Source organism: Lepisma saccharinum, chromosome 16 (genome assembly GCF_977018435.1).
Source record: "Lepisma saccharinum chromosome 16, izLepSacc3.1, whole genome shotgun sequence".
In the NCBI taxonomy this organism is placed as follows: Eukaryota; Metazoa; Arthropoda; class Insecta; order Zygentoma; family Lepismatidae; genus Lepisma; species Lepisma saccharinum.
In genome coordinates, this window is record NC_139244.1 from 57,090,421 (window position 1) to 57,110,477 (window position 20,057).

Below are 20,057 nucleotides of genomic sequence, written 5' to 3' on the forward strand. Positions count from 1 at the left end.
TAAGTATTTTTCAGCTTGGTCCCCTGGAGAACATAAAATCAAGGTTACACTGTACAGCATTTAAATGTAGCACAATGACATTGTGTTGTGATTTTCAAAGTCAGCAAAGAGGACTATTTCTATGCACCTTGTATATGGAATAATTACCTTGCTTAAAGTATTAAATTGTCTAGGATCACGTCCAAATTTCAGTTTCACCTCATCGTGCCCATAGTCAACCTTAAATACTCGAGGAAACTGAGGCCAAGGATTATCCCTGCTTCGTTTTGCTGGTGGCTCTGGTAAAATTTCAAATGTGGTAATTGACTTAGCACCCTACAAAATAGGAACACAAATGAAAGATGTTTTATATCATGCAAATGCAATTATATGTGGCTAAAATTACACATCTTAAATACTGCGTGTATCATAATAGAGTAAACAACTTATCACATTTAATGTTTAAAAAATATATGAAACACAACAATGAAGTTTGTTGTATAACAATGAGAAAATCAAGTTTTGTTTCAATGTGCAAGACTTTTGTAAACAAGGTCATTGTAGCGCTGGTGTAGTGTTAAACAATAGAGGTATATTTAGCATCATAATGACAGTAAAATTTTTAAAACCGGGAAACTGATTTCTTCAAATTTACAGGAGAAACTACTTACGTAATTGAGTTTCTGTAGACTTGTGATAGGTTGTACAAGTGTTCTCTCTCATTGGTCAAGTTATTTCACTGTTAATTCATGTTTGTATGTGAGTGCTAATGGAACCTAACCTAACAGGCCTAACCTAACCTCGTAGGCATACCTCGTCCCCTTGATGGTTTGTGGGGCTAATGTCAATGGTTTTTGGGGCTAACGTCAATGATTTTTGGGGCTATCCATGGATAGTTTTTTGGGGCTAACGTCAGAGTGCTAATGGAACCTAACCTAACAGGCCTAACCTAACCTCGTAGGCATACCTCGTCCCCTTGGTTTGTGGGGCTATTGTGAATTTTTGGGGCTAATGTCAATGGTTTTTGGGGCTACCCAAGGATGGTTATTGGGCCTAACGTCAATGGTTTGTGGGGCTACCCGTGGATGGTTTTTGGGTCTAACATCAACTACCCATGGATAGTTCTTGGGGCTAACGTCAACCATCCATGAGTAGCCCCACAAACCATTGAAGACAGCCCCCAAAAACCATCCACGAGTAGCCCCACGAACCATCACGGGGACGAGGTATGCCTACGAGGTTAGGTTAGGCCTGTTATGTTAGGTTCCATTAGCACTCATTTTCACCGAAAAATACCTACGGAAGGGGAAAAACAAGGAAGATTAATTACTCGATCTAAAAATGGAAATTATTTTCGTAAAAAAAAAGATGCTAAATTCCTTGTTAAACAATCTTTCGCAATGCAGAATAGGTAAGTACAAATGTCAACAATTACAGAATAAAGGAGTTACAGATGTTTCCCGGCTTTGAAAAGACCATGTATTGTACATTTGTGAAAACATATTTCCAAATGCTTGGAAAAATGTGGTTGTGTTGGGAGGATGGATAATCCCAGTTTGTGCTGTTTCTTTTATTTTATTTTGTTCAAGGTAAGTCAAATAACGAGTTTAATTTTGTTTACAAAAATCATTACTCATTTACACTGAAACAATTTAAAAGTATTGCTGTCATTTTCTGTTGTATACTTTCACACAGGTAATGTAATGCCTACAAGCAATATGAGCTCAGCAACTGCAAAGTTTAGCATGCTACAAAAATCAAGAGTTCAACCCTTCACATCTAGTATAATACAAAAATTTATGGAGATTATGGTGAATATTGTAATGAGCCTGGGTTGCCTTGATAGCTTGTTGGCCAGAGTACAATTAAATTCAGATTATATTTTTTTACAAATTAATTTCAGTGCTTAAATATCTTAAATATCTTCTATACGAAAGTTTGAATTTCTTCATTTGTTCACTGTGTACTCATTCTTATGGTTAATCTTGCAGTGGAAATATTTAACAAAATAATAAAATAAATATGCAATATGAAGTCCATGAATGTATGTTACCAAACTTACCTGCCGTAATGAAGTTGCAATACAATCACAGCCTGTGTCACCACCACCAATCACTATGACGTCCTTATCCTTAGCCAGCAGCCCTTGTAGATTGACTTGGTTGCCCATCTGCTTCTTCTGCCAGGTCTCTAAAAATGACATTGCAAAATGGATTCCCTCCAGCTGCCGGCCTGGTATTGGAAGGTCCCTCGGCCACGTGGCTCCCATACACAACAGCAATGCATCGAACTCTTCACACAGTTCCTGTTATAAACAAGAAACCAATTACATGCTTGGTTAATAGTCATAGAGAATACTTTTCACCTTCTAGTAAAGAGAAAGAAAAACAAATGATACAATTTGCTGCAAGTACAGACACTTTTAGTGCACTCAGAATTTTCAATTATGAATTTTCAAGTGTATTTCTATATCAAATCTAGTATTTATTACAGCATTCGAATACTCTAACACCTTTATAAAATATACTATAATGCCATGTGTGAGTAAAAATATATTATTGTGTTTTCAGATCAAACATCGATAACACACTTAAAACTGTGTATATGTAAAAATGTACATGTAAATAAAAAGGTCACTTGACTTCTTCAAGGATATAAAAGCAGGAACACTTACATGTGGAGGCAGCAGAGTTAAAAAGTTAGGAACTGGTATTTATAGGAAGTTAAAAGTTTGTGTGTGCTACATGTAGTTGTGGTACACTGGCGAACTTTAAAAAAAGGTCTCACTCCTCATAGTTAGATTGGAAGCAACAAACAAAAACACTCCAGCATCAATGCCGAAACTCTATGCAAGATAAGGAAGTTACACAGCTGTCAGAAGAGCAATGTTAACCATGAGTCATCAAGGAATTAGCACAGCGTTTCTTTCAGTGGTCATTCAGCCTCGGAAGAAATATTTATTGTCCATTTTGAGCTCTCAAGAAATCAGGTTCTGAGCTGGCGATTTATTTACTTCATGAATGAAAATAGGTTGTTCATTTTTAGTTTCTTTTCTCTCTTTTGTCATTAGCTCTAAAACAAATATAAAAAGAAAACGAGCAAAGAAGGTCATTTCTTTCGGCACGTGACAGGCATATGTGGTAACTTTGCTATTTTTACGACCACATTATATCCCTCTTGTTTACTTTCAACGATAAGGACGAATGTTGGAGTGACCAGAAAAAAATGAACGAACACAATAAGCTCTTAAAAATTACACACGCTTCGAAAATAGATTCCAGCCCCAGTGGCAGAGTGGTTTTCACATCACGCTACGACGCCAGGCATCCAGCATTCGAATCCTGGCCTGGGCATGGATTTGTGAGTGTCCATTCATCAATTTCATCATATCGTCACTCATCCCCATATTTGATTGAGTTGATTGATTGAGTTTGTGTTTGAAGTCCACTTTATGTACAGTAAGGCTAATCAGGACTGGATCTACAGTTTAAAGTGGGATCGGAACCACTATGTGCCTCCACCAGGTATCGAACCCGGGAACCCTTGTTCACAAGGCGACGATGCTACCACTGCGCCATCGGGGAGGCCTCCCCCATATTTGCAACTTAGCCAAAAGTGGCACAAGAAGCGAAGTAAAATAAAGCAAATCAATAAATCAATCAAACATAGGGTCTCCAGTTTCATAGAGCAGTATGCAAAGCACTCGGTCATGAAGACCCTCAAAATTGAAATAATAAGTGGTACAAAAAAACTGATATTAGAGTATTTTAAGAGTTTAGGCAGATTAACAATTCATGTCAACCTAACAACAATTTCACCTGTATTGTGTGATATATGGTTCTGCCCTAATATAATTGAACGTGCTCTTGCGATAATAGTTACACATTTCCGTCTTGCAACACACAACCTCGACTCGGCACGATATGTACATTTCCTTGCCCCTTTTCTGAATTATTTTCTATTTAGGATATATTACGTTGCGTTTTTGCCTCTTGGCTAATCCGTGGCGATGAGAATGATTGACCAATTGATAACATGGATGTGATGGGGCAAACATGCCTTAATCATGGTTCGAACTTAAGACCTCTGTCTTCAAAGCATGTTACAATCTGCCACGTGTGTCTTTTCATCTCCAGTCAGCATTAATTTCAAGAGGTAGAAAACGATGTTACTCAAAGAAATTGTATAAATAATTTCCATGACCATAACATTTGTTGCACTTGTTGAGAGAAATCCATACCCTCGTAATGTTATAAGTAAACGTCGACCTAGTTGATGTCCCAGGAACCCTTCCTTGCATGAAAATCACACTGTGTCCACAGGATTTACGACTGAACGCTTACTAAAGTAATAGAAATGTGCATCCCCATTTCCATTAATCGTTCACTCTTCGTATATTTTGAGGTCAGCCAATTCGAAAATATGACCCTAAGACAGCTACACACTGCCAAAAAAACTGGAGTGTCAACAAAGTAATTACTGTATATTTATATATTTTATTTTTTGGTAATGGAATATTTTTCCATTTAGCTTCTTATTTATGTTCGATTTGGTTTATTTTACTTCGCTTTTCTGCCACTTTTGGCTAAATGCGACGATGAGGATGAGCGATGAAATTGATGAAGGGACAGGCACAATGGGACAGTCACAAACACACACACACACTCAGAGAGAGAGGGGGGGATAGGAACACAAGAATCTCCCACAAACTGCCCAGATCATGCCTGACAAGACTCCAACAGAAAGCTTTCCGGAAACAAGTTTACGTGCGCATAGAGTAGTGATGGCCTTGTCTGCAACTGCCTTCCCCCACTTTCTTATCCAATACAGGAGTAATGAAGTGTTTCCAACTACCTTCCAATCTAACTAAGAGGAGGGAGACCTTTTTTAAAGTTCGCCAGTGTACATCCCAGATAGCACGTAAGTTAAATGCAAGTTAAATCAAATGTCGATTTAACTTGCAGTTAACTTACATGCTATCTGGGATGTAGTTCAACTTCCTACAGATACCAGTTTCTACCTTCGCAACTCCACAGCCTCTACGTGTAAGTACTCCTGTTTTTATACACCTGAAGAAGCTAAGTGCTTTCGGTGAAATATAACCTTTGATGTGCCAAGGTTTTCCGTTTAATTACACTATTCTACACACATTTTGTTACAGAAATGAAAGTACCCAATCTTTACTAATGTGAGGATGCTGAACACAGAAATGATATTTAAAATGTTCGATTGGCTCTCGTTTTGGCATAACAGAAGGGAGTGGGGGAGAGGGGGCACATTCATGGGACCCAGCTCAATTCAAGTGTATATATGGCAACACTGCTGATGGTTTGACACGTCGCATTCCGGTATATCACCCCATCATTTGCTGCTTCACATCCCCTCAACATTGGCCAGTTTGCATTCAGTTGTACAGTGTTTCCAGAGTATTGTTAGATTTTATACATGCAGTATTATAGCATCATGGCAACACTGGTGGCTGTTTGGCAATGTAGTATCCCAACAACAGCACTCCATACTGAAATGTCATGTATTCAGTGAAGTATTTCACCACCTTCGGCTGTTAGTGAACCCCACAAGATAACTAACTAACTGACTCTCTAGCATTCTTAAACCTGAAGGTTTATGGCTGCAGCAACACAAGCCTTCCCTGGGCAAGATCAATCCATTATTTTCCATCCTTAGCAATTTCCTTTAGGTTCATCTCAACGTTATCCTTCATCTTCGTCTTGGCCTTCCTACAGTTCTCTTACCAACAGATTTCCCAACAAGAATCCTGTAAACCACAAGATAACACAGCTCGAATGAGTGACTTAGAACTTCTCAAAAATAAAGCTGCAACAATGGAATCACCTGGCGGATGTGATGTGAAGGTACTACTCCTACAGTCAAAAATTTCTTCCATTTTTTGAAACAAAAGGGGACCTGACTGTGTGCCATGACAAAGGCTTCTTTGCATCGATGAATATATCACATAAGACTGCGGACTGGAGACTTTTTATTGATTCCTCCAAGTTCTATCTTAAAGCAGTTTTGCTGCACAACGGTGAGGTTCTAACTTCAATTCCTGTTGTCCGTGTAGTTGACATTAAGGAAACTTATGAAAACATGAAGAAAATTCTTCAGTGATGGTGAGTGAACTGCGTGGAATGCAATTCGACAAGTGTGGCAAGTTTTCTGGGGAACAGGAGAACAAAGAACTAGGAACAACTTGTGGAGAATCTTCTGATGTCTTATGAGAAGACTGGGTGGGGATTCAACATTCATAGTATTACTTAATTACTCTTTTTCCCTTGGTGGTTTGCTGTTAGTGGTTTTTACTGTTGAAGGGATCTATTTCAGTAAATAAAGGGTATTTTCTACTACATAAAAGATAAACATTCTTATCGGGGTTCAAGGCCACCCGCAGGATTTTATGTGTGTGTATGGGGGGGGGCAGTGTTATAAGTGGAGGAAACATAGAGTTATGCTTTCCCCCAGTTAAGAGAATCTGTCTTTCACGGCACCCCTCACCTATGTTTTCAAGCTATAATTTCAAAATTTGAATTAAATTCATTCTCTCCAGATATCTCATGGGGGGGGGGGGGGCAAGTGCCCCCTGGCCTCCTTTTGCAGTTGATAATTAAAAAATGCTATAAAACACCAGTGTTCCAAATCTTTGTTGCATAGTGAGGCATCTCATTTGCTAGCTTTTATGCATTGATAATCTTTTATCAGAAGCCGGATGACTTCAGGCAACAAAGCACGATGAAATTGTAATTTCAAATAAACAATACTTATATCGACTAATCCCATGAGTAAAGTATTTGGCAAAATAATAAAGGCGTAGCCCTCCTTTGGACTTGGCGTTCCCAGCCAAAATGCTCATGCAACGCCACTGCCTATTACCTACAAACAATTGATTATATATCCTCAGCCAAGGTAAATTAACTAAATTTTATGTGCCCAAATTCATGTCTTTTTTTCTCTCCTTCCTCCCCTTCAGAAATACTACAGAGTGGATAATCACTGGGAATTCTGCATGAATTATTGGCTTCGGGAATTATGCATGTATTCTGTGTGAATTTTTCTCCACAGACATGAAAAATTGCAACTTTATTAATCCAAATCCCATTGAATTTATACATATTTATAAATGCCGTGAGGAAAGTTTCTCACAGTTTAACTTCTATTTTTATCGAGAAAGGAAAAGAAAGCTGCATGGAACAAAATTCTCTCAATCCTTTTACTTTGTTAGTAAACTATCTATCTGACAGATGGAAGATTATTGCAATGTAAGTTATCTTGAAGTTGATTAGTTGAATTGGAGTTTGAATTTTTATATAATTAACAATTTTTCATTGATTAGTATATCCTCCAACATTTGTGACTTGTGTTTGTAGATGTATTTCAAGTCTGAGTATGCGAAATGGCAAATGTAAACTCCACACCTTAAATTAAATATTTTAAATACATATACTGCTTAATTTAATCAGAATTTTTGGAAACATTCGAATCACACAGACCCTTTATGTTGTTAATATATCTTTGTGTGTGGCGAGAGGAAGGGGGGGGGTGAGTGGGTGGTGAGAGGCAGTAATACATAAGGTGCTTGTGCCCTTGAAGTTTTCAAAAGTTCGCCTTGAAAACTGAAAATTATACTTAAATTTTATCATGATACTAGAGTGGTCATCCTGTATTAGCAGTTAATGGTATTTTTTAAAATTTGTAAATAAAAAGGAAATTGAAAATACCTTTGCTGATATGTCCTTGCCAACATTGATGTTTGTTTTAAACTCGATGCCCTCTTTCACAAGGAGATTTACTCTTCTCTGTACAACTTCCTTCGACAATTTCATTGTGGGAATTCCATACTGAAGGAGTCCTCCAACACGATCATTTCTCTCGAAAACTGTGACCAGATGGCCAGCCTGAAATCAAAAGATTCATTTCATACAAGCACTTGAACATAATCAAATGCAATTCATATGATTTCATACCAGAATTTTCCTTACCTGTAGAGTAGAACAGTGTGTGCATAGTCAAATAATACTATACTGACATAATATTCCAAGTAAATACGTATTTACACATGTATAGTGCACGTGCATGTATAATGCGCACTCTGGTTTTGGATGGGTAAAAGTGACAAAAAAATATATCCCGTATATAATGCGCCGTACAATCCAGTTGCAAATGGCTTTAGTTGTAGGTTGTAAATCTGTTGCTATGCTGATCAAGAGTGAATGATGTCATACCTATTCAATTGCTCATTCCTTTTTTTTTTTTCAAAATATATACTTTTTTTTCCCGTGACTAATGTAACATTTATACGAGCCACATTCAGGACCTTCCAAAGAGCAGTTAGCAGCACAATATTTCTTCCATTAAGAAATTTACACACTCCATGTATGTCATATTATTTGGCCAGTAATACATTTTAATTTTTATTATCTTTTTCCTTATGTTTTCTTTCATCCAAAGTACCATAAAAATCAGAACATTTCTTCATTTTTTGATGAACTTATTTCAACAGCATTTCACATTAGTGTCGTTATCTTGTATGAAATACTGTTTCCATATTCAGAAACTGCAGGATTCAAGCTTTACAACAATATATAACATGATAGGGTTCCGTAAACATGAAAAATTCATGCAAGTGTCCCAAAATCATGGAATGACCCTGCATGGTTTCATGTTGGCTGTCTGAATTATTCCGTGCATAATATGCACCACAGTTTTTGGGGGCAAACATTTTGGAAAAAGTGTGCATTATACAAAAGTAAATATGGTATGTTTTGTTCAAATAAATATAATTTATCATGTTTAAGATTGCAACCAATTCAAATGATTCTTGAAGCTTTCCTGGTGGCAACTGATGAAGAGGTTTTCCTGGTATATCAACCAGGTGATTTCCAGATAGGCTTCCAAGCTTTCAAGAGCTAATCTTCAGGGATTGAAATCACCTGATTGATATCCCAGGAAAAGTCTTCCGAGCTTTCTAAATCTAATCTTCAGGGATTGGAATCACCTGATTGATATCCTGGGAAAATGTCTTCATTAACCAATTCAAATGTTTGCACATTGTGTTGCGAATTGGAACAATGAAATATAAATGTACAACCACTGAAGGGGCACTGTTTTTAATAATACCACTATGTATCACCAATTCTGCACGGTTTTCTCAATAACTCGTGTGCGTTAGAGGGTTTGTACTCCGAGGAATTATTTGTTCCAAGTGAAATTTGATATTTTACAGAAGTGCAATTAAGTTTGGTAAGTTACCTAAGAAGCAGAAGTCATGGTAAATTTCAATTCAATATCAATCTTGTATCTGGTTTTATACTGTCTGTGTTTCTTCTTTGAGGTGATCTCTCTACAATAATAAGGTCAAGGTAAAATTCCCTGTGCATATAGTACCGTCACATGAAGGCACATTTAGTGGATGTGGGGGTAGGGGCCCATACATTCTCAATCTAGGACATTTTGGAGGTGATGTGATCAGCATCATGCTCCAGTTGCCTTTACCCCCAGGTACACATTAATTTGAAGCTGGGTGAGCCCCACAGCTGCTTGATGCAGGGACAAGGCCGGAAAAATTTTGACCTTAGATCAGTCAGTCAGACACTCTACTGACTAGACCACCATGGTTCTCTCTTTACAATAGTACATACATATATTTTACTACATGCAACATTAGTAATTTTTTTTGTATGTACACATTGCTTGCATCGTAGAATTATTTCTCTTGTAGTATCTGGTTGTTACAAGCATGAAAACACTTTTTCATTGTGATTGTAACGTTTGCATTATTTTTGCTTTACAAACATTACACATTCAAAAAAAAAAGTGAAGAAAAAGCGACTTTCTCTTTTTTTTTAGCCATCGGAGGTCACTTTACCTCACGATGACTTCTGGTGCTGCCTCTAGCGGCGATTTCGGCCGCACTGGCCTGCTTGTAAAATATGCTGCTCGAGTTAGTCGGCGTGTGCGATTTGCCTCTCGCAGCTACTTCCTACTTCCGCTCCGAACGGCAGGTGCCTGTCCTTGGGCACGACGTCTAATCCTTCGTCGGCAAGAGATACTACTCCACCACAGTTTTCTGAAGTGAAGCCTGCCATTCCAACCGTTAACACATAGAAGCCTGTTGAACGATTATAGTGGAAGGATGGCGTGGGTCTTGGTGTGTATTGAACGTTAGTGGAGGTATGTACAAAAACAATCTCTTTGACCGTGATATGGGAATGGTGATTACATCTTGCGATCTTGCCATTCGCTGCTAACGATTGATAATTTGCTTTTGACTTTTTATGGAACCTTGAGTAACGAATTCTATAAAACGAACAGTAGTTCTCCTTCAGTTGTCCCCCCCCCCCCTTTTGCCTTTTGTCGCTCTCGATGAACTTTCTGATAAGTGTTTGAAACCAATGCATATATTGGTGAGTGCGCGTTAAACAAAACAAAGGAGTCAAGGAAAGAAGGCGTGCGTATGCCCGCGTGAACTTGTACTATATGTTGCTGCCGCGTTTTATAATCTGATACTCTAAAGAATCCTACGCAAAACGTGACTAGACGCATAATTGAACTATTTAATAAAGTTTATTCACGCACAGGCAGCGTATAAAGATTGATAGTGAAGCATATCATTTTGATCACCCAAAAGTTGTGTCAGTGAAGTTAAATGCACGCACGTGCGCACTTGATAGTCAAACCAGTAGAAAATCGCGATTTTTGCCGTCTTGTTCCAATTTACTATCTAGTAGTTTAATAACCTACCTGTCCGCCTTTTGGTAGCACTACCGATGCGATGACAAATAATAATAAGAATAAAAGAGAGGCATTTGATTAAGAATAAAAGAGAGGCATTTGATTAAGAATAAAAGAGAGGCATTTGATTAAGCATAAAAGAGAGGCATTTGATTAAGAATAAAAGAGAGGCATTTGATTAAGCATAAAAGAGAGGCATTTGATTAAGAATAAAAGAGAGGCATTCCTTGATCTAAATAATAATAGCGGGGTGCTTCTTTTATAAACTGTACTTTTTAAGGTAATTTATACATACAAATTTGTGCTCGCCAACTATTCTAGTGTCTCGCCCAGCCAAGAACAAGGTTGTGATTAAACTGCATTTTATGTGCATGCTCGTGATTTGTTAACATTAAAAAATGAAAATTTATGTGAGAAGATTGAAATAGCACGCAGGATGCGTGGGTTGTTGATAATATCACATTGTTTGTTAAAATTACTCCCAACTCTAGTCTTTTGTGGGATTGTGTGTACTTGTAAAGTGTACTATTTTGGAACTTTGAATATATATATATTTGTTGAATTGAATCGTGGAGATCTTTTAATTATATTGGTTGCATGCTCTAAACAACTAAATTAACGTAAAAAGATTGGTCGAAAGCCCGAAATTGAAGTTAACGTTAAAAGACAACTGTTAGATTATACGTTTAGCAACGTTGGAAAAGGAGAAAGGATATTACATCGGGACAACGCAAGTATTAAACCTAGAATACAGCGGAGAAGGCAAGTATTGCTATCCACTGACGAACCCTTCGAAACTACGACGTAAGCGTGCGTAATTCATTAGTTTCTTATTTTCAGGGTCTCCTTTTGTCTCGTGCTTCTTGTGCCTGCTGCCCGTAAACTCTCGCAGTACGGTGCAGGAAGTACGACACAAGAAGATAAAAAATTGTAGCGTGAAGTGTGGATATTAAAGTTTTGTTTTTACCTTGTTCGCGATCGCAGCCCAGCCGTTTCCAATTAACTACATTGAGCGATCGCGTTTGACCACACTGTTACGTTACAAATTTGGTAGCAGAGCATGGTTTCTTTGATTCATTGCGGCATCATTACTGTTGTTATTATATAACCTGACAATTTTTTTTTCCCTCCCGATTGTTTTTGACCCTCCCCCTTTTTTGGGTAATTAATTTTTTCTTTTTAGGTCTCCCTCTTTCCTACACATATATTGTTTTTGTTACACTATCTTTTGTGCAATTTGTAACTGGGTGCAGTTCAAAATTAGTAGCACTGCTTTTTTTTCTTCGATCTAAGCAACCAACATTGTACCTTTCGTTACAATTGTAACGTAAATTTTTTTTTCCCTCCCTCCAGTTGCCCCCCCTTTTTTTTCTTTGGATCTTTCATCGTTACGATTTTTTTTCAATATTCTTCTTTTTTTTACAGATATTTTTGAAGGTTTTACTTCTGTCTGTTTACATATTTCACTAGTTTTTTTTCCGGGATAGCGAGATGACCTTTGATATTCCGCCTCCCTATGCACCGTCCCCTTTACCTCCACCCTCACCTTCAACTTTGGATTTTGTTAGTAGTTTATTGTTACCCCAGCAACATACTCCCGTGCGTGATTTTGTACGTTTTAATACCTTCAAATTCCTTTTTACGGATTTGCCTTTGTTACATGGACGGGATATCCACCTTTTGTTCAATTTCATGTTTAGACTCCATAAGATTGTTAATTTGGAATTGCTCGATGTTGAGTCTGTTTTGTTATGGGCCTTACAGTATACCTTACCCCCACTTACAGAGATTTGGATGGAAGGCCTCTTACAAAAGTTGCCCTGGCATTTATTTAAGTTAATGGTTTGGAATCGATTGGTTCCATATTCCTTATTGTTGCCCTTTCAGAACGAGGTTTTACATCGGGTGCAGCAACCCGGAGAAAGCTTGTATTCTTTCGTTCGTGATATTTTCGATGCTTGTCAAACCCTCCCGGTGGAATGGTCTGAAGCTCAGTTGTTACGCACGATAATTGAGGGTATCAATTTTCCAGCTCGCGCGTTACTTTTGGGGCATTCTTGTCCTCAAACTGTTGGGGATTTACTCCTTTTGGCACAAAATATCTGGCAGTCGGAATTGAAATGGAATCTCCAGCGACAACCTGACACTGCGGCCATTCCGGCTCATTTGCCTTTGGCGGACGATTCCGCGGATTGCGATACTTCGTCCCATGATCCTCCTTCTGTTCAATCATGTATGCCCACGGTAGCGTCTTTAACGCAGCCAGATCCCGGTTCCAATTTACATTTGCCTTCTAGCACAATGCAGGTGGACACACCTCCTGTTTTGTTACACGCCGAATATCCATTTTTGTTTGAAGGTCACTCAACAACCCACAATGCGGGTGCTCCTTAATCAACAGCCTGTTTTGGCGTTACTGGATACCGCTGCATCGGTATCTATAATTTCTTCTTCCTTGTTCAATACCCTTAAAGGTTCTTTTCCCATTTTTTCTGACCAATCCATCGAATTGAGAGATGTTACTAATCATTCGTTTTCCTTATCCTCCTTTTGTTATCTACCTTTGCGACTCGACCGACTTACTTGGCAATGGCGCTTTTGGGTGTCGGATGCTCTCCCCTTTTCAGTAATTTTGGGCACGGATTTTTTGGTCCATACCAAGGCGACCATTTCTTTTGAGACGCAACTTTTATCTTTTCCTTTTCATCAGGAGGGCGTACCTATTGCTTTCCCTGAACTTACTCAGATACCTATCTCCGAGGCCCTTTCGGGTTCCTCCTCGAGTTCACCGGAAACTTCACATGTGTCCGTCATTACCGATCCTCTTCCTGTTCACTTAGATAACCAATCCTTACAATCATTGTTACTTCAATTTCAGGATGTGGTTACGGAAAAGGTTGGTACCTGCACTTTGGATCCGGTTTCGATACCTGTAATTTCAGATATCCCCTTTCGATCAAAACCCTTCCAACTTAATCCTGTTCAAACTGACATAATGAGGAAACAGATTGAAGAGTTGCAGGCTCAGCACATCATAGAGCCCTGCTGGTCATCTTACTCCAGCCCGGCCTTTCTGGTTCCCAAAAAGAACGGTACTCACCGTCTAGTATGCTCATACAAGAACCTTAACCGCCTGATAGCGTATGATCAATTTCCACAACCGCGCATAGACTTATTGTTTCAACATCTACAATCAGCGGCGGTATTTTCTTGTTTGGATCTCTGCCAGTCGTTCCATCAGATACGGTTAGATGAGAGAAGTAAAGACTTGACAGCGTTTGTCACTTCTTTTGGCCAGTATCGATATACTCGCGTTCCGTTCGGAATCAACCTTGGAACTCAGATATTGTCAAGAGTTCTCGATGAGGTGTTGGGAAAGTTTAAATACAAGTTCCTTTTGACCTATGCAGATGATTTATTGATATATTCACCTGATGAATCGTCCCATATGGAACATCTTAGAGAGGTCCTTCAGGTTTTGCGATCGGCTGGTCTTACTGTTAACCCGGATAAATCTATTTGGATGGCGTCAGAAATTAAGTACCTCGGTTATATTGTTCGTAAGGGCCAGATGGTTATGGATCCGGATCGGATTTCAGCCATCCAAGATATTCCGGCTCCTAAAAGCCAGAAGGGTGTTTCTCAGGTCATGGGTTTACTCTCGTATTATTCCCGGTTTCTTCCCCAATTCGCCGATCGTACGTCTTTTCTGACAGATAAGCGGAAGAAAGACACTACCTTTGTGTGGACTGCCGAGGATCAAACTCGGTTTGACAATTTGAAAGCCGCATTTATTGAACATACGGTTCTGGCTTTGCCCGATTTTACAAAGGAGTTTGTTCTTCAAACGGATGCTTCCAGTTTGGCACTGGGTGCTACCTTAAACCAACGTGAAGTGGATGGCTCCTTGCGTCCCATTGCATTCGCATCGCGAAAGCGTACGACTTTGGAACGTAAACAATCTATATATGAAGCGGAGTGTTGTGCTGTGGTGTTTGGCTTCAAGAAATTTGAAACATATTTAACTTCTAAACACTTTGTTCTCCAAACAGATAATCAGGCTCTGTCTTGGTTGTTAAAACACCCTGAACAATTTGGTAAGTTTGGTCGATGGCTTTTGTATTTGTCTCGTTTCTCTTACCATGTAGAACACATTTCTTCTGCTAAAAATCCGGTCGCCGACTGTCTTTCACGCATGCATTCTTCTGATGATTTTATGGTAACATCTCCGTCTTGTACCAGTTTGGCTTGCGCGGCTCCCAAATTCAATATCATTCCCTTCAATAAATCAGATATTGCGGTTCTGCAAAGCCAGGATCCAGATTTGTCTCTTATTATTACGCAGTTGAAGGATAATCACCAGGTTAAGCATTATCATTTGCATCAGGATCTGTTGATTTGGCAGCCGCCTCGTTCTACTTCTTCTCTAGTTGTTGTTCCTCACGTGCTTCGACATTTATTATGTCGTTATTATCATGACACTCCTGTTGGTGGTGCGCATTTAGGCGTCAATAAAACCATCAAGAAGATAGCGACGCTTTTCTGGTGGCCTACTTATTTCTCTGATATCCGCAAATATGTCCGTTCTTGTGACATTTGTCAGAGGGCCAAACTAGCTGTCCGTAAACCTCCTGGCCTTTTATCTTCTGAGGTTATACGACACCCTTGGCGTCGATTATATATCGATTTGGTTGGTCCTCTTGTTCGTTCCACTAAGGGTAATGTGTACATTTTGGTGGTGGTGGATGCCTTTTCCAAGTGGGTGTCCCTGTTTCCGCTCAGGTCGGCTACATCCCATCATATAATTGACAAGCTACGCACCTTGTTTTTGTTGTTTGGTGCTCCATGTGAGTTGGTCTCGGATAATGCTTCTTATTTTCGTTCCAACCTCTTTAATAATTTTCTATTCGAGTCAAATATTCGTCATATTTACACTAGTGCTTATTACCCCAATCCTTCCTTAGCGGAGAGATTCATACGGAACCTTAAGGCTTCATTAATTTGTTACCATTCTAAGGATCACTCCAAATGGGACACTCATCTGGAAAGCATAGCTTTTGCCTTCAATACCGCCCAGCATGATAGCACTCATACATCTCCATCTAAAATTATTTTGGGTCGAGACATAGACGGCCCGATGAATTTTTTTTGGGAGTTACAAACTGATTCCGAATTGGCAGCTCCTCCTTCGCCGGAGCGGGCACAGCGCTGGGGAGAGGCTTACCAACATCTATTAAAGTCTTGGCGTTCTCGCCAACTTAAATATGATCCTTCCAGATCCCAGGTTTCTTTGAAACCAGGTGATATGGTACTTTACCGTACCTTTCCCCATAGCAATGCATTGCTTCACATATCTTCGAAGCTTCAAGAGCGTTGGTTGGGTCCGGCTCAGGTGTTTAAAATGCTGGGTCCCGTTACCGCCATGCTGGTTGACCCTGACACTCAGCAAATCGTCCGTAAGGTTCATGTCTCCCATGTCAAGCCATATGTTATTCGTGACGAGGAGGTTGTTCCTCAATCGGTCGATTTAGCGGATTCAGATGTTGCTGTTACGCTTCAATCTTCCCCCGTCCCTTGTTCATAACGGGCTTTGATATTCTTAAGTGGTGGTGCTTGGTTCATCCGATGTATATCCTACTTCTTTTTCTTAGATAGCTCTTGTATATATATATATCGTGTATTTTGTTCCCAAGGTTATTGTTATGCACTCAGGTATTATTCTTAAAATTAAGGCTTTTTGTGTATTTATGAATGATTTTATTCATTCTTTGTAAAGGTGTTTGTTAATACTGCTCATTATGCTCTCTTGAAATTTGACTCTGTATATGTTGTGTATCCTATGGTTATACCTGCCTTTTGCATCTTTGTAATAGTGCTACCTTCCTTTTCCCTGTTGTAGTAATTTCCCTCCTCTTCTTTCCTATTTCTTATTTCTTCCTTCCTTCTTTTCTAGTTTTTGATTCCTGGTTTTTTTTATTTTCTATGTTTTTACTCCTACGAGGACGTGAGATACTACTGGTGCTCTTTTGGGAAATGGTTCAGTGTTACAACCCTCTTTACAATTCGGCGTAGCCTTTCATGCATGCATAGGAATGACAACGTAGCAGATATGTTTCAGTCAGGAGAGAGTTGAAGTTTGTCAGACATCGAGGTGTTTCGACCGGGAGGTGTGCACGATGTTCTGCAAATTGGAGGATCGACAACAGAATTGGTTTTCAAAATTTTGAACTTTATGTATTAATTATGAAAAATTGTCAGAGTTGAACTCTGATTGGTGATTACGATTTAGTGTGCTTATTGTGTGTTTTGTTAATTTTTGGGATTTTTTTTTTTTACTAGTGTTATTTGCTTTACCATTTCTTATATTGTTGGTCAATAATGGGTATATACTTGCCTGCTAACATTTTTCTTGGTAATTTGCATTGCCTTCTCTATATCAGTGGGTTTTCCTTTCTCTTTTCTAGTGGGGGGTATTTGTAACGTTTGCATTATTTTTGCTTTACAAACATTACACATTCAAAAAAAAAAGTGAAGAAAAAGCGACGTTCCCTTTTTTTTTAGCCATCGGAGGTCACTTTACCTCACGATGACTTCTGGTGCTGCCTCTAGCGGCGATTTCGGCCGCACTGGCCTGCTTGTAAAATATGCTGCTCGAGTTAGTCGGCGTGTGCGATTTGCCTCTCGCAGCTACTTCCTACTTCCGCTCCGAACGGCAGGTGCCTGTCCTTGGGCACGACGTCTAATCCTTCGTCGGCAAGAGATACTACTCCACCACAGTTTTCTGAAGTGAAGCCTGCCATTCCAACCGTTAACACGTAGAAGCCTGTTGAACGATTATAGTGGAAGGATGGCGTGGGTCTTGGTGTGTATTGAACGTTAGTGGAGGTATGTACAAAAACAATCTCTTTGACCGTGATATGGGAATGGTGATTACATCTTGCGATCTTGCCATTCGCTGCTAACGATTGATAATTTGCTTTTGACTTTTTATGGAACCTTGAGTAACGAATTCTATAAAACGAACAGTAGTTCTCCTTCAGTTGTCCCCCCCCCCCTTTTGCCTTTTGTCGCTCTCGATGAACTTTCTGATAAGTGTTTGAAACCAATGCATATATTGGTGAGTGCGCGTTAAACAAAACAAAGGAGTCAAGGAAAGAAGGCGTGCGTATGCCCGCGTGAACTTGTACTATATGTTGCTGCCGCGTTTTATAATCTGATACTCTAAAGAATCCTACGCAAAACGTGACTAGACGCATAATTGAACTATTTAATAAAGTTTATTCACGCACAGGCAGCGTATAAAGATTGATAGTGAAGCATATCATTTTGATCACCCAAAAGTTGTGTCAGTGAAGTTAAATGCACGCACGTGCGCACTTGATAGTCAAACCAGTAGAAAATCGCGATTTTTGCCGTCTTGTTCCAATTTACTATCTAGTAGTTTAATAACCTACCTGTCCGCCTTTTGGTAGCACTACCGATGCGATGACAAATAATAATAAGAATAAAAGAGAGGCATTTGATTAAGAATAAAAGAGAGGCATTTGATTAAGAATAAAAGAGAGGCATTTGATTAAGCATAAAAGAGAGGCATTTGATTAAGAATAAAAGAGAGGCATTTGATTAAGCATAAAAGAGAGGCATTTGATTAAGAATAAAAGAGAGGCATTCCTTGATCTAAATAATAATAGCGGGGTGCTTCTTTTATAAACTGTACATTTTAAGGTAATTTATAGATACAAATTTGTGCTCGCCAACTATTCTAGTGTCTCGCCCAGCCAAGAACAAGGTTGTGATTAAACTGCATTTTATGTGCATGCTCGTGATTTGTTAACATTAAAAAATGAAAATTTATGTGAGAAGATTGAAATAGCGCGCAGGACGCGTGGGTTGTTGATAATATCACATTGTTTGTTAAAATTACTCCCAACTCTAGTCTTTTGTGGGATTGTGTGTACTTGTAAAGTGTACTATTTTGGAACTTTGAATATATATATATTTGTTGAATTGAATCGTGGAGATCTTTTAATTATATTGGTTGCATGCTCTAAACAACTAGATTAACGTAAAAAGATTGGTCGAAAGCCCGAAATTGAAGTTAACGTTAAAAGACAACTGTTAGATTATACATTTAGCAACGTTGGAAAAGGAGAAAGGATATTACATCGGGACAACGCAAGTATTAAACCTAGAATACAGCGGAGAAGGCAAGTATTGCTATCCACTGACGAACCCTTCGAAACTACGACGTAAGCGTGCGTAATTCATTAGTTTCTTATTTTCAGGGTCTCCTTTTGTCTCGTGCTTCTTGTGCCTGCTGCCCGTAAACTCTCGCAGTACGGTGCAGGAAGTACGACACAAGAAGATAAAAAATTGTAGCGTGAAGTGTGGATATTAAAGTTTTGTTTTTACCTTGTTCGCGATCGCAGCCCAGCCGTTTCCAATTAACTACATTGAGCGATCGCGTTTGACCACACTGTTACGTTACATGATGTTTCAGCAGAACACACTCTCCCGTCCCCTTCATCAGACATTTATTTTGAATCAAACTAAAGATAAATGTCTGCTGAAGGGAGCGTGCGTTCTCTTGAAATGTCACAACAGAAAACTGTGTTTTTATGCTTGTAATAACCATAATACAAGGGAAATAATGTATCATTAGACAGCATCCAAATAATTTTTGTACTGCATTAGTATTTTCATTATTTAGCACCACTTTTCTTCCACTTTTGGCTAATTGTGATGATGAAGATGAGTGGTGATTAGATACCAGGCTGGGACTTTAACACAGAAACTCAAAAGTAGGCCACTAGGCATACTCGACCACATAGATGGAAAGCATTTACACACATGCACACTTATAGCAATAGAAAAGCATTATTTGTTACACAATGCAATATACAGGGTGTTTTGTAAGTTCGTTTACAACGCTTGGGAGGTGATTGTACGAGTGAAAATAAGGTGGAAAGTTCATGTAACGAGATTCCGGAAACGGCTTTGTTGCAGAGTTATTGATGTTTGAAAATGTGGGAAAATGAATTTCCGAAGTGAATAATGGCAAAACGGGTGGAGAGAAGTCGTCGGTGTTGGGCGGTCCACTAAGAAATTGGGTACGCTCTTGTCAAAAAATCACGCGGAAATGTTGTGCAATGTCGGCGCAAGAGATTCCCCAAAGGACGCGAACGAAGATGTTGACGGGAGTGGGGTGGGTGTGCGTTCTGCGCGAGCTGGTATCGATGAAAATTGGCATCTGTTGAATGGCACCAAAAAACAAAGAAAATTTCCTGAGCAAAGGGCACCATGACGTAAAAACGAAAAATATGAACTGTCAT

The 20,057-nt window shown here is 39.1% G+C and overlaps 1 protein-coding gene across 1 annotated transcript in view; it reads right to left on the reverse strand.

Annotated features, from left to right (window-relative positions):
- The window catches only part of LOC146000493 (uncharacterized), a 288,360-nt gene that overhangs the window by 9,405 nt on the left and 258,898 nt on the right, over nucleotides 1-20,057 (reverse strand). The window contains exons 35-37 of the mRNA XM_083138216.1: nucleotides 7,713-7,889; nucleotides 2,042-2,284; nucleotides 148-315 (exon numbers count right to left, since the gene is read on the reverse strand). Coding sequence (XP_082994342.1) covers nucleotides 148-315; nucleotides 2,042-2,284; nucleotides 7,713-7,889 — 588 coding nt within the window. The remainder of the gene's footprint in view (nucleotides 1-147; nucleotides 316-2,041; nucleotides 2,285-7,712; nucleotides 7,890-20,057) is intronic.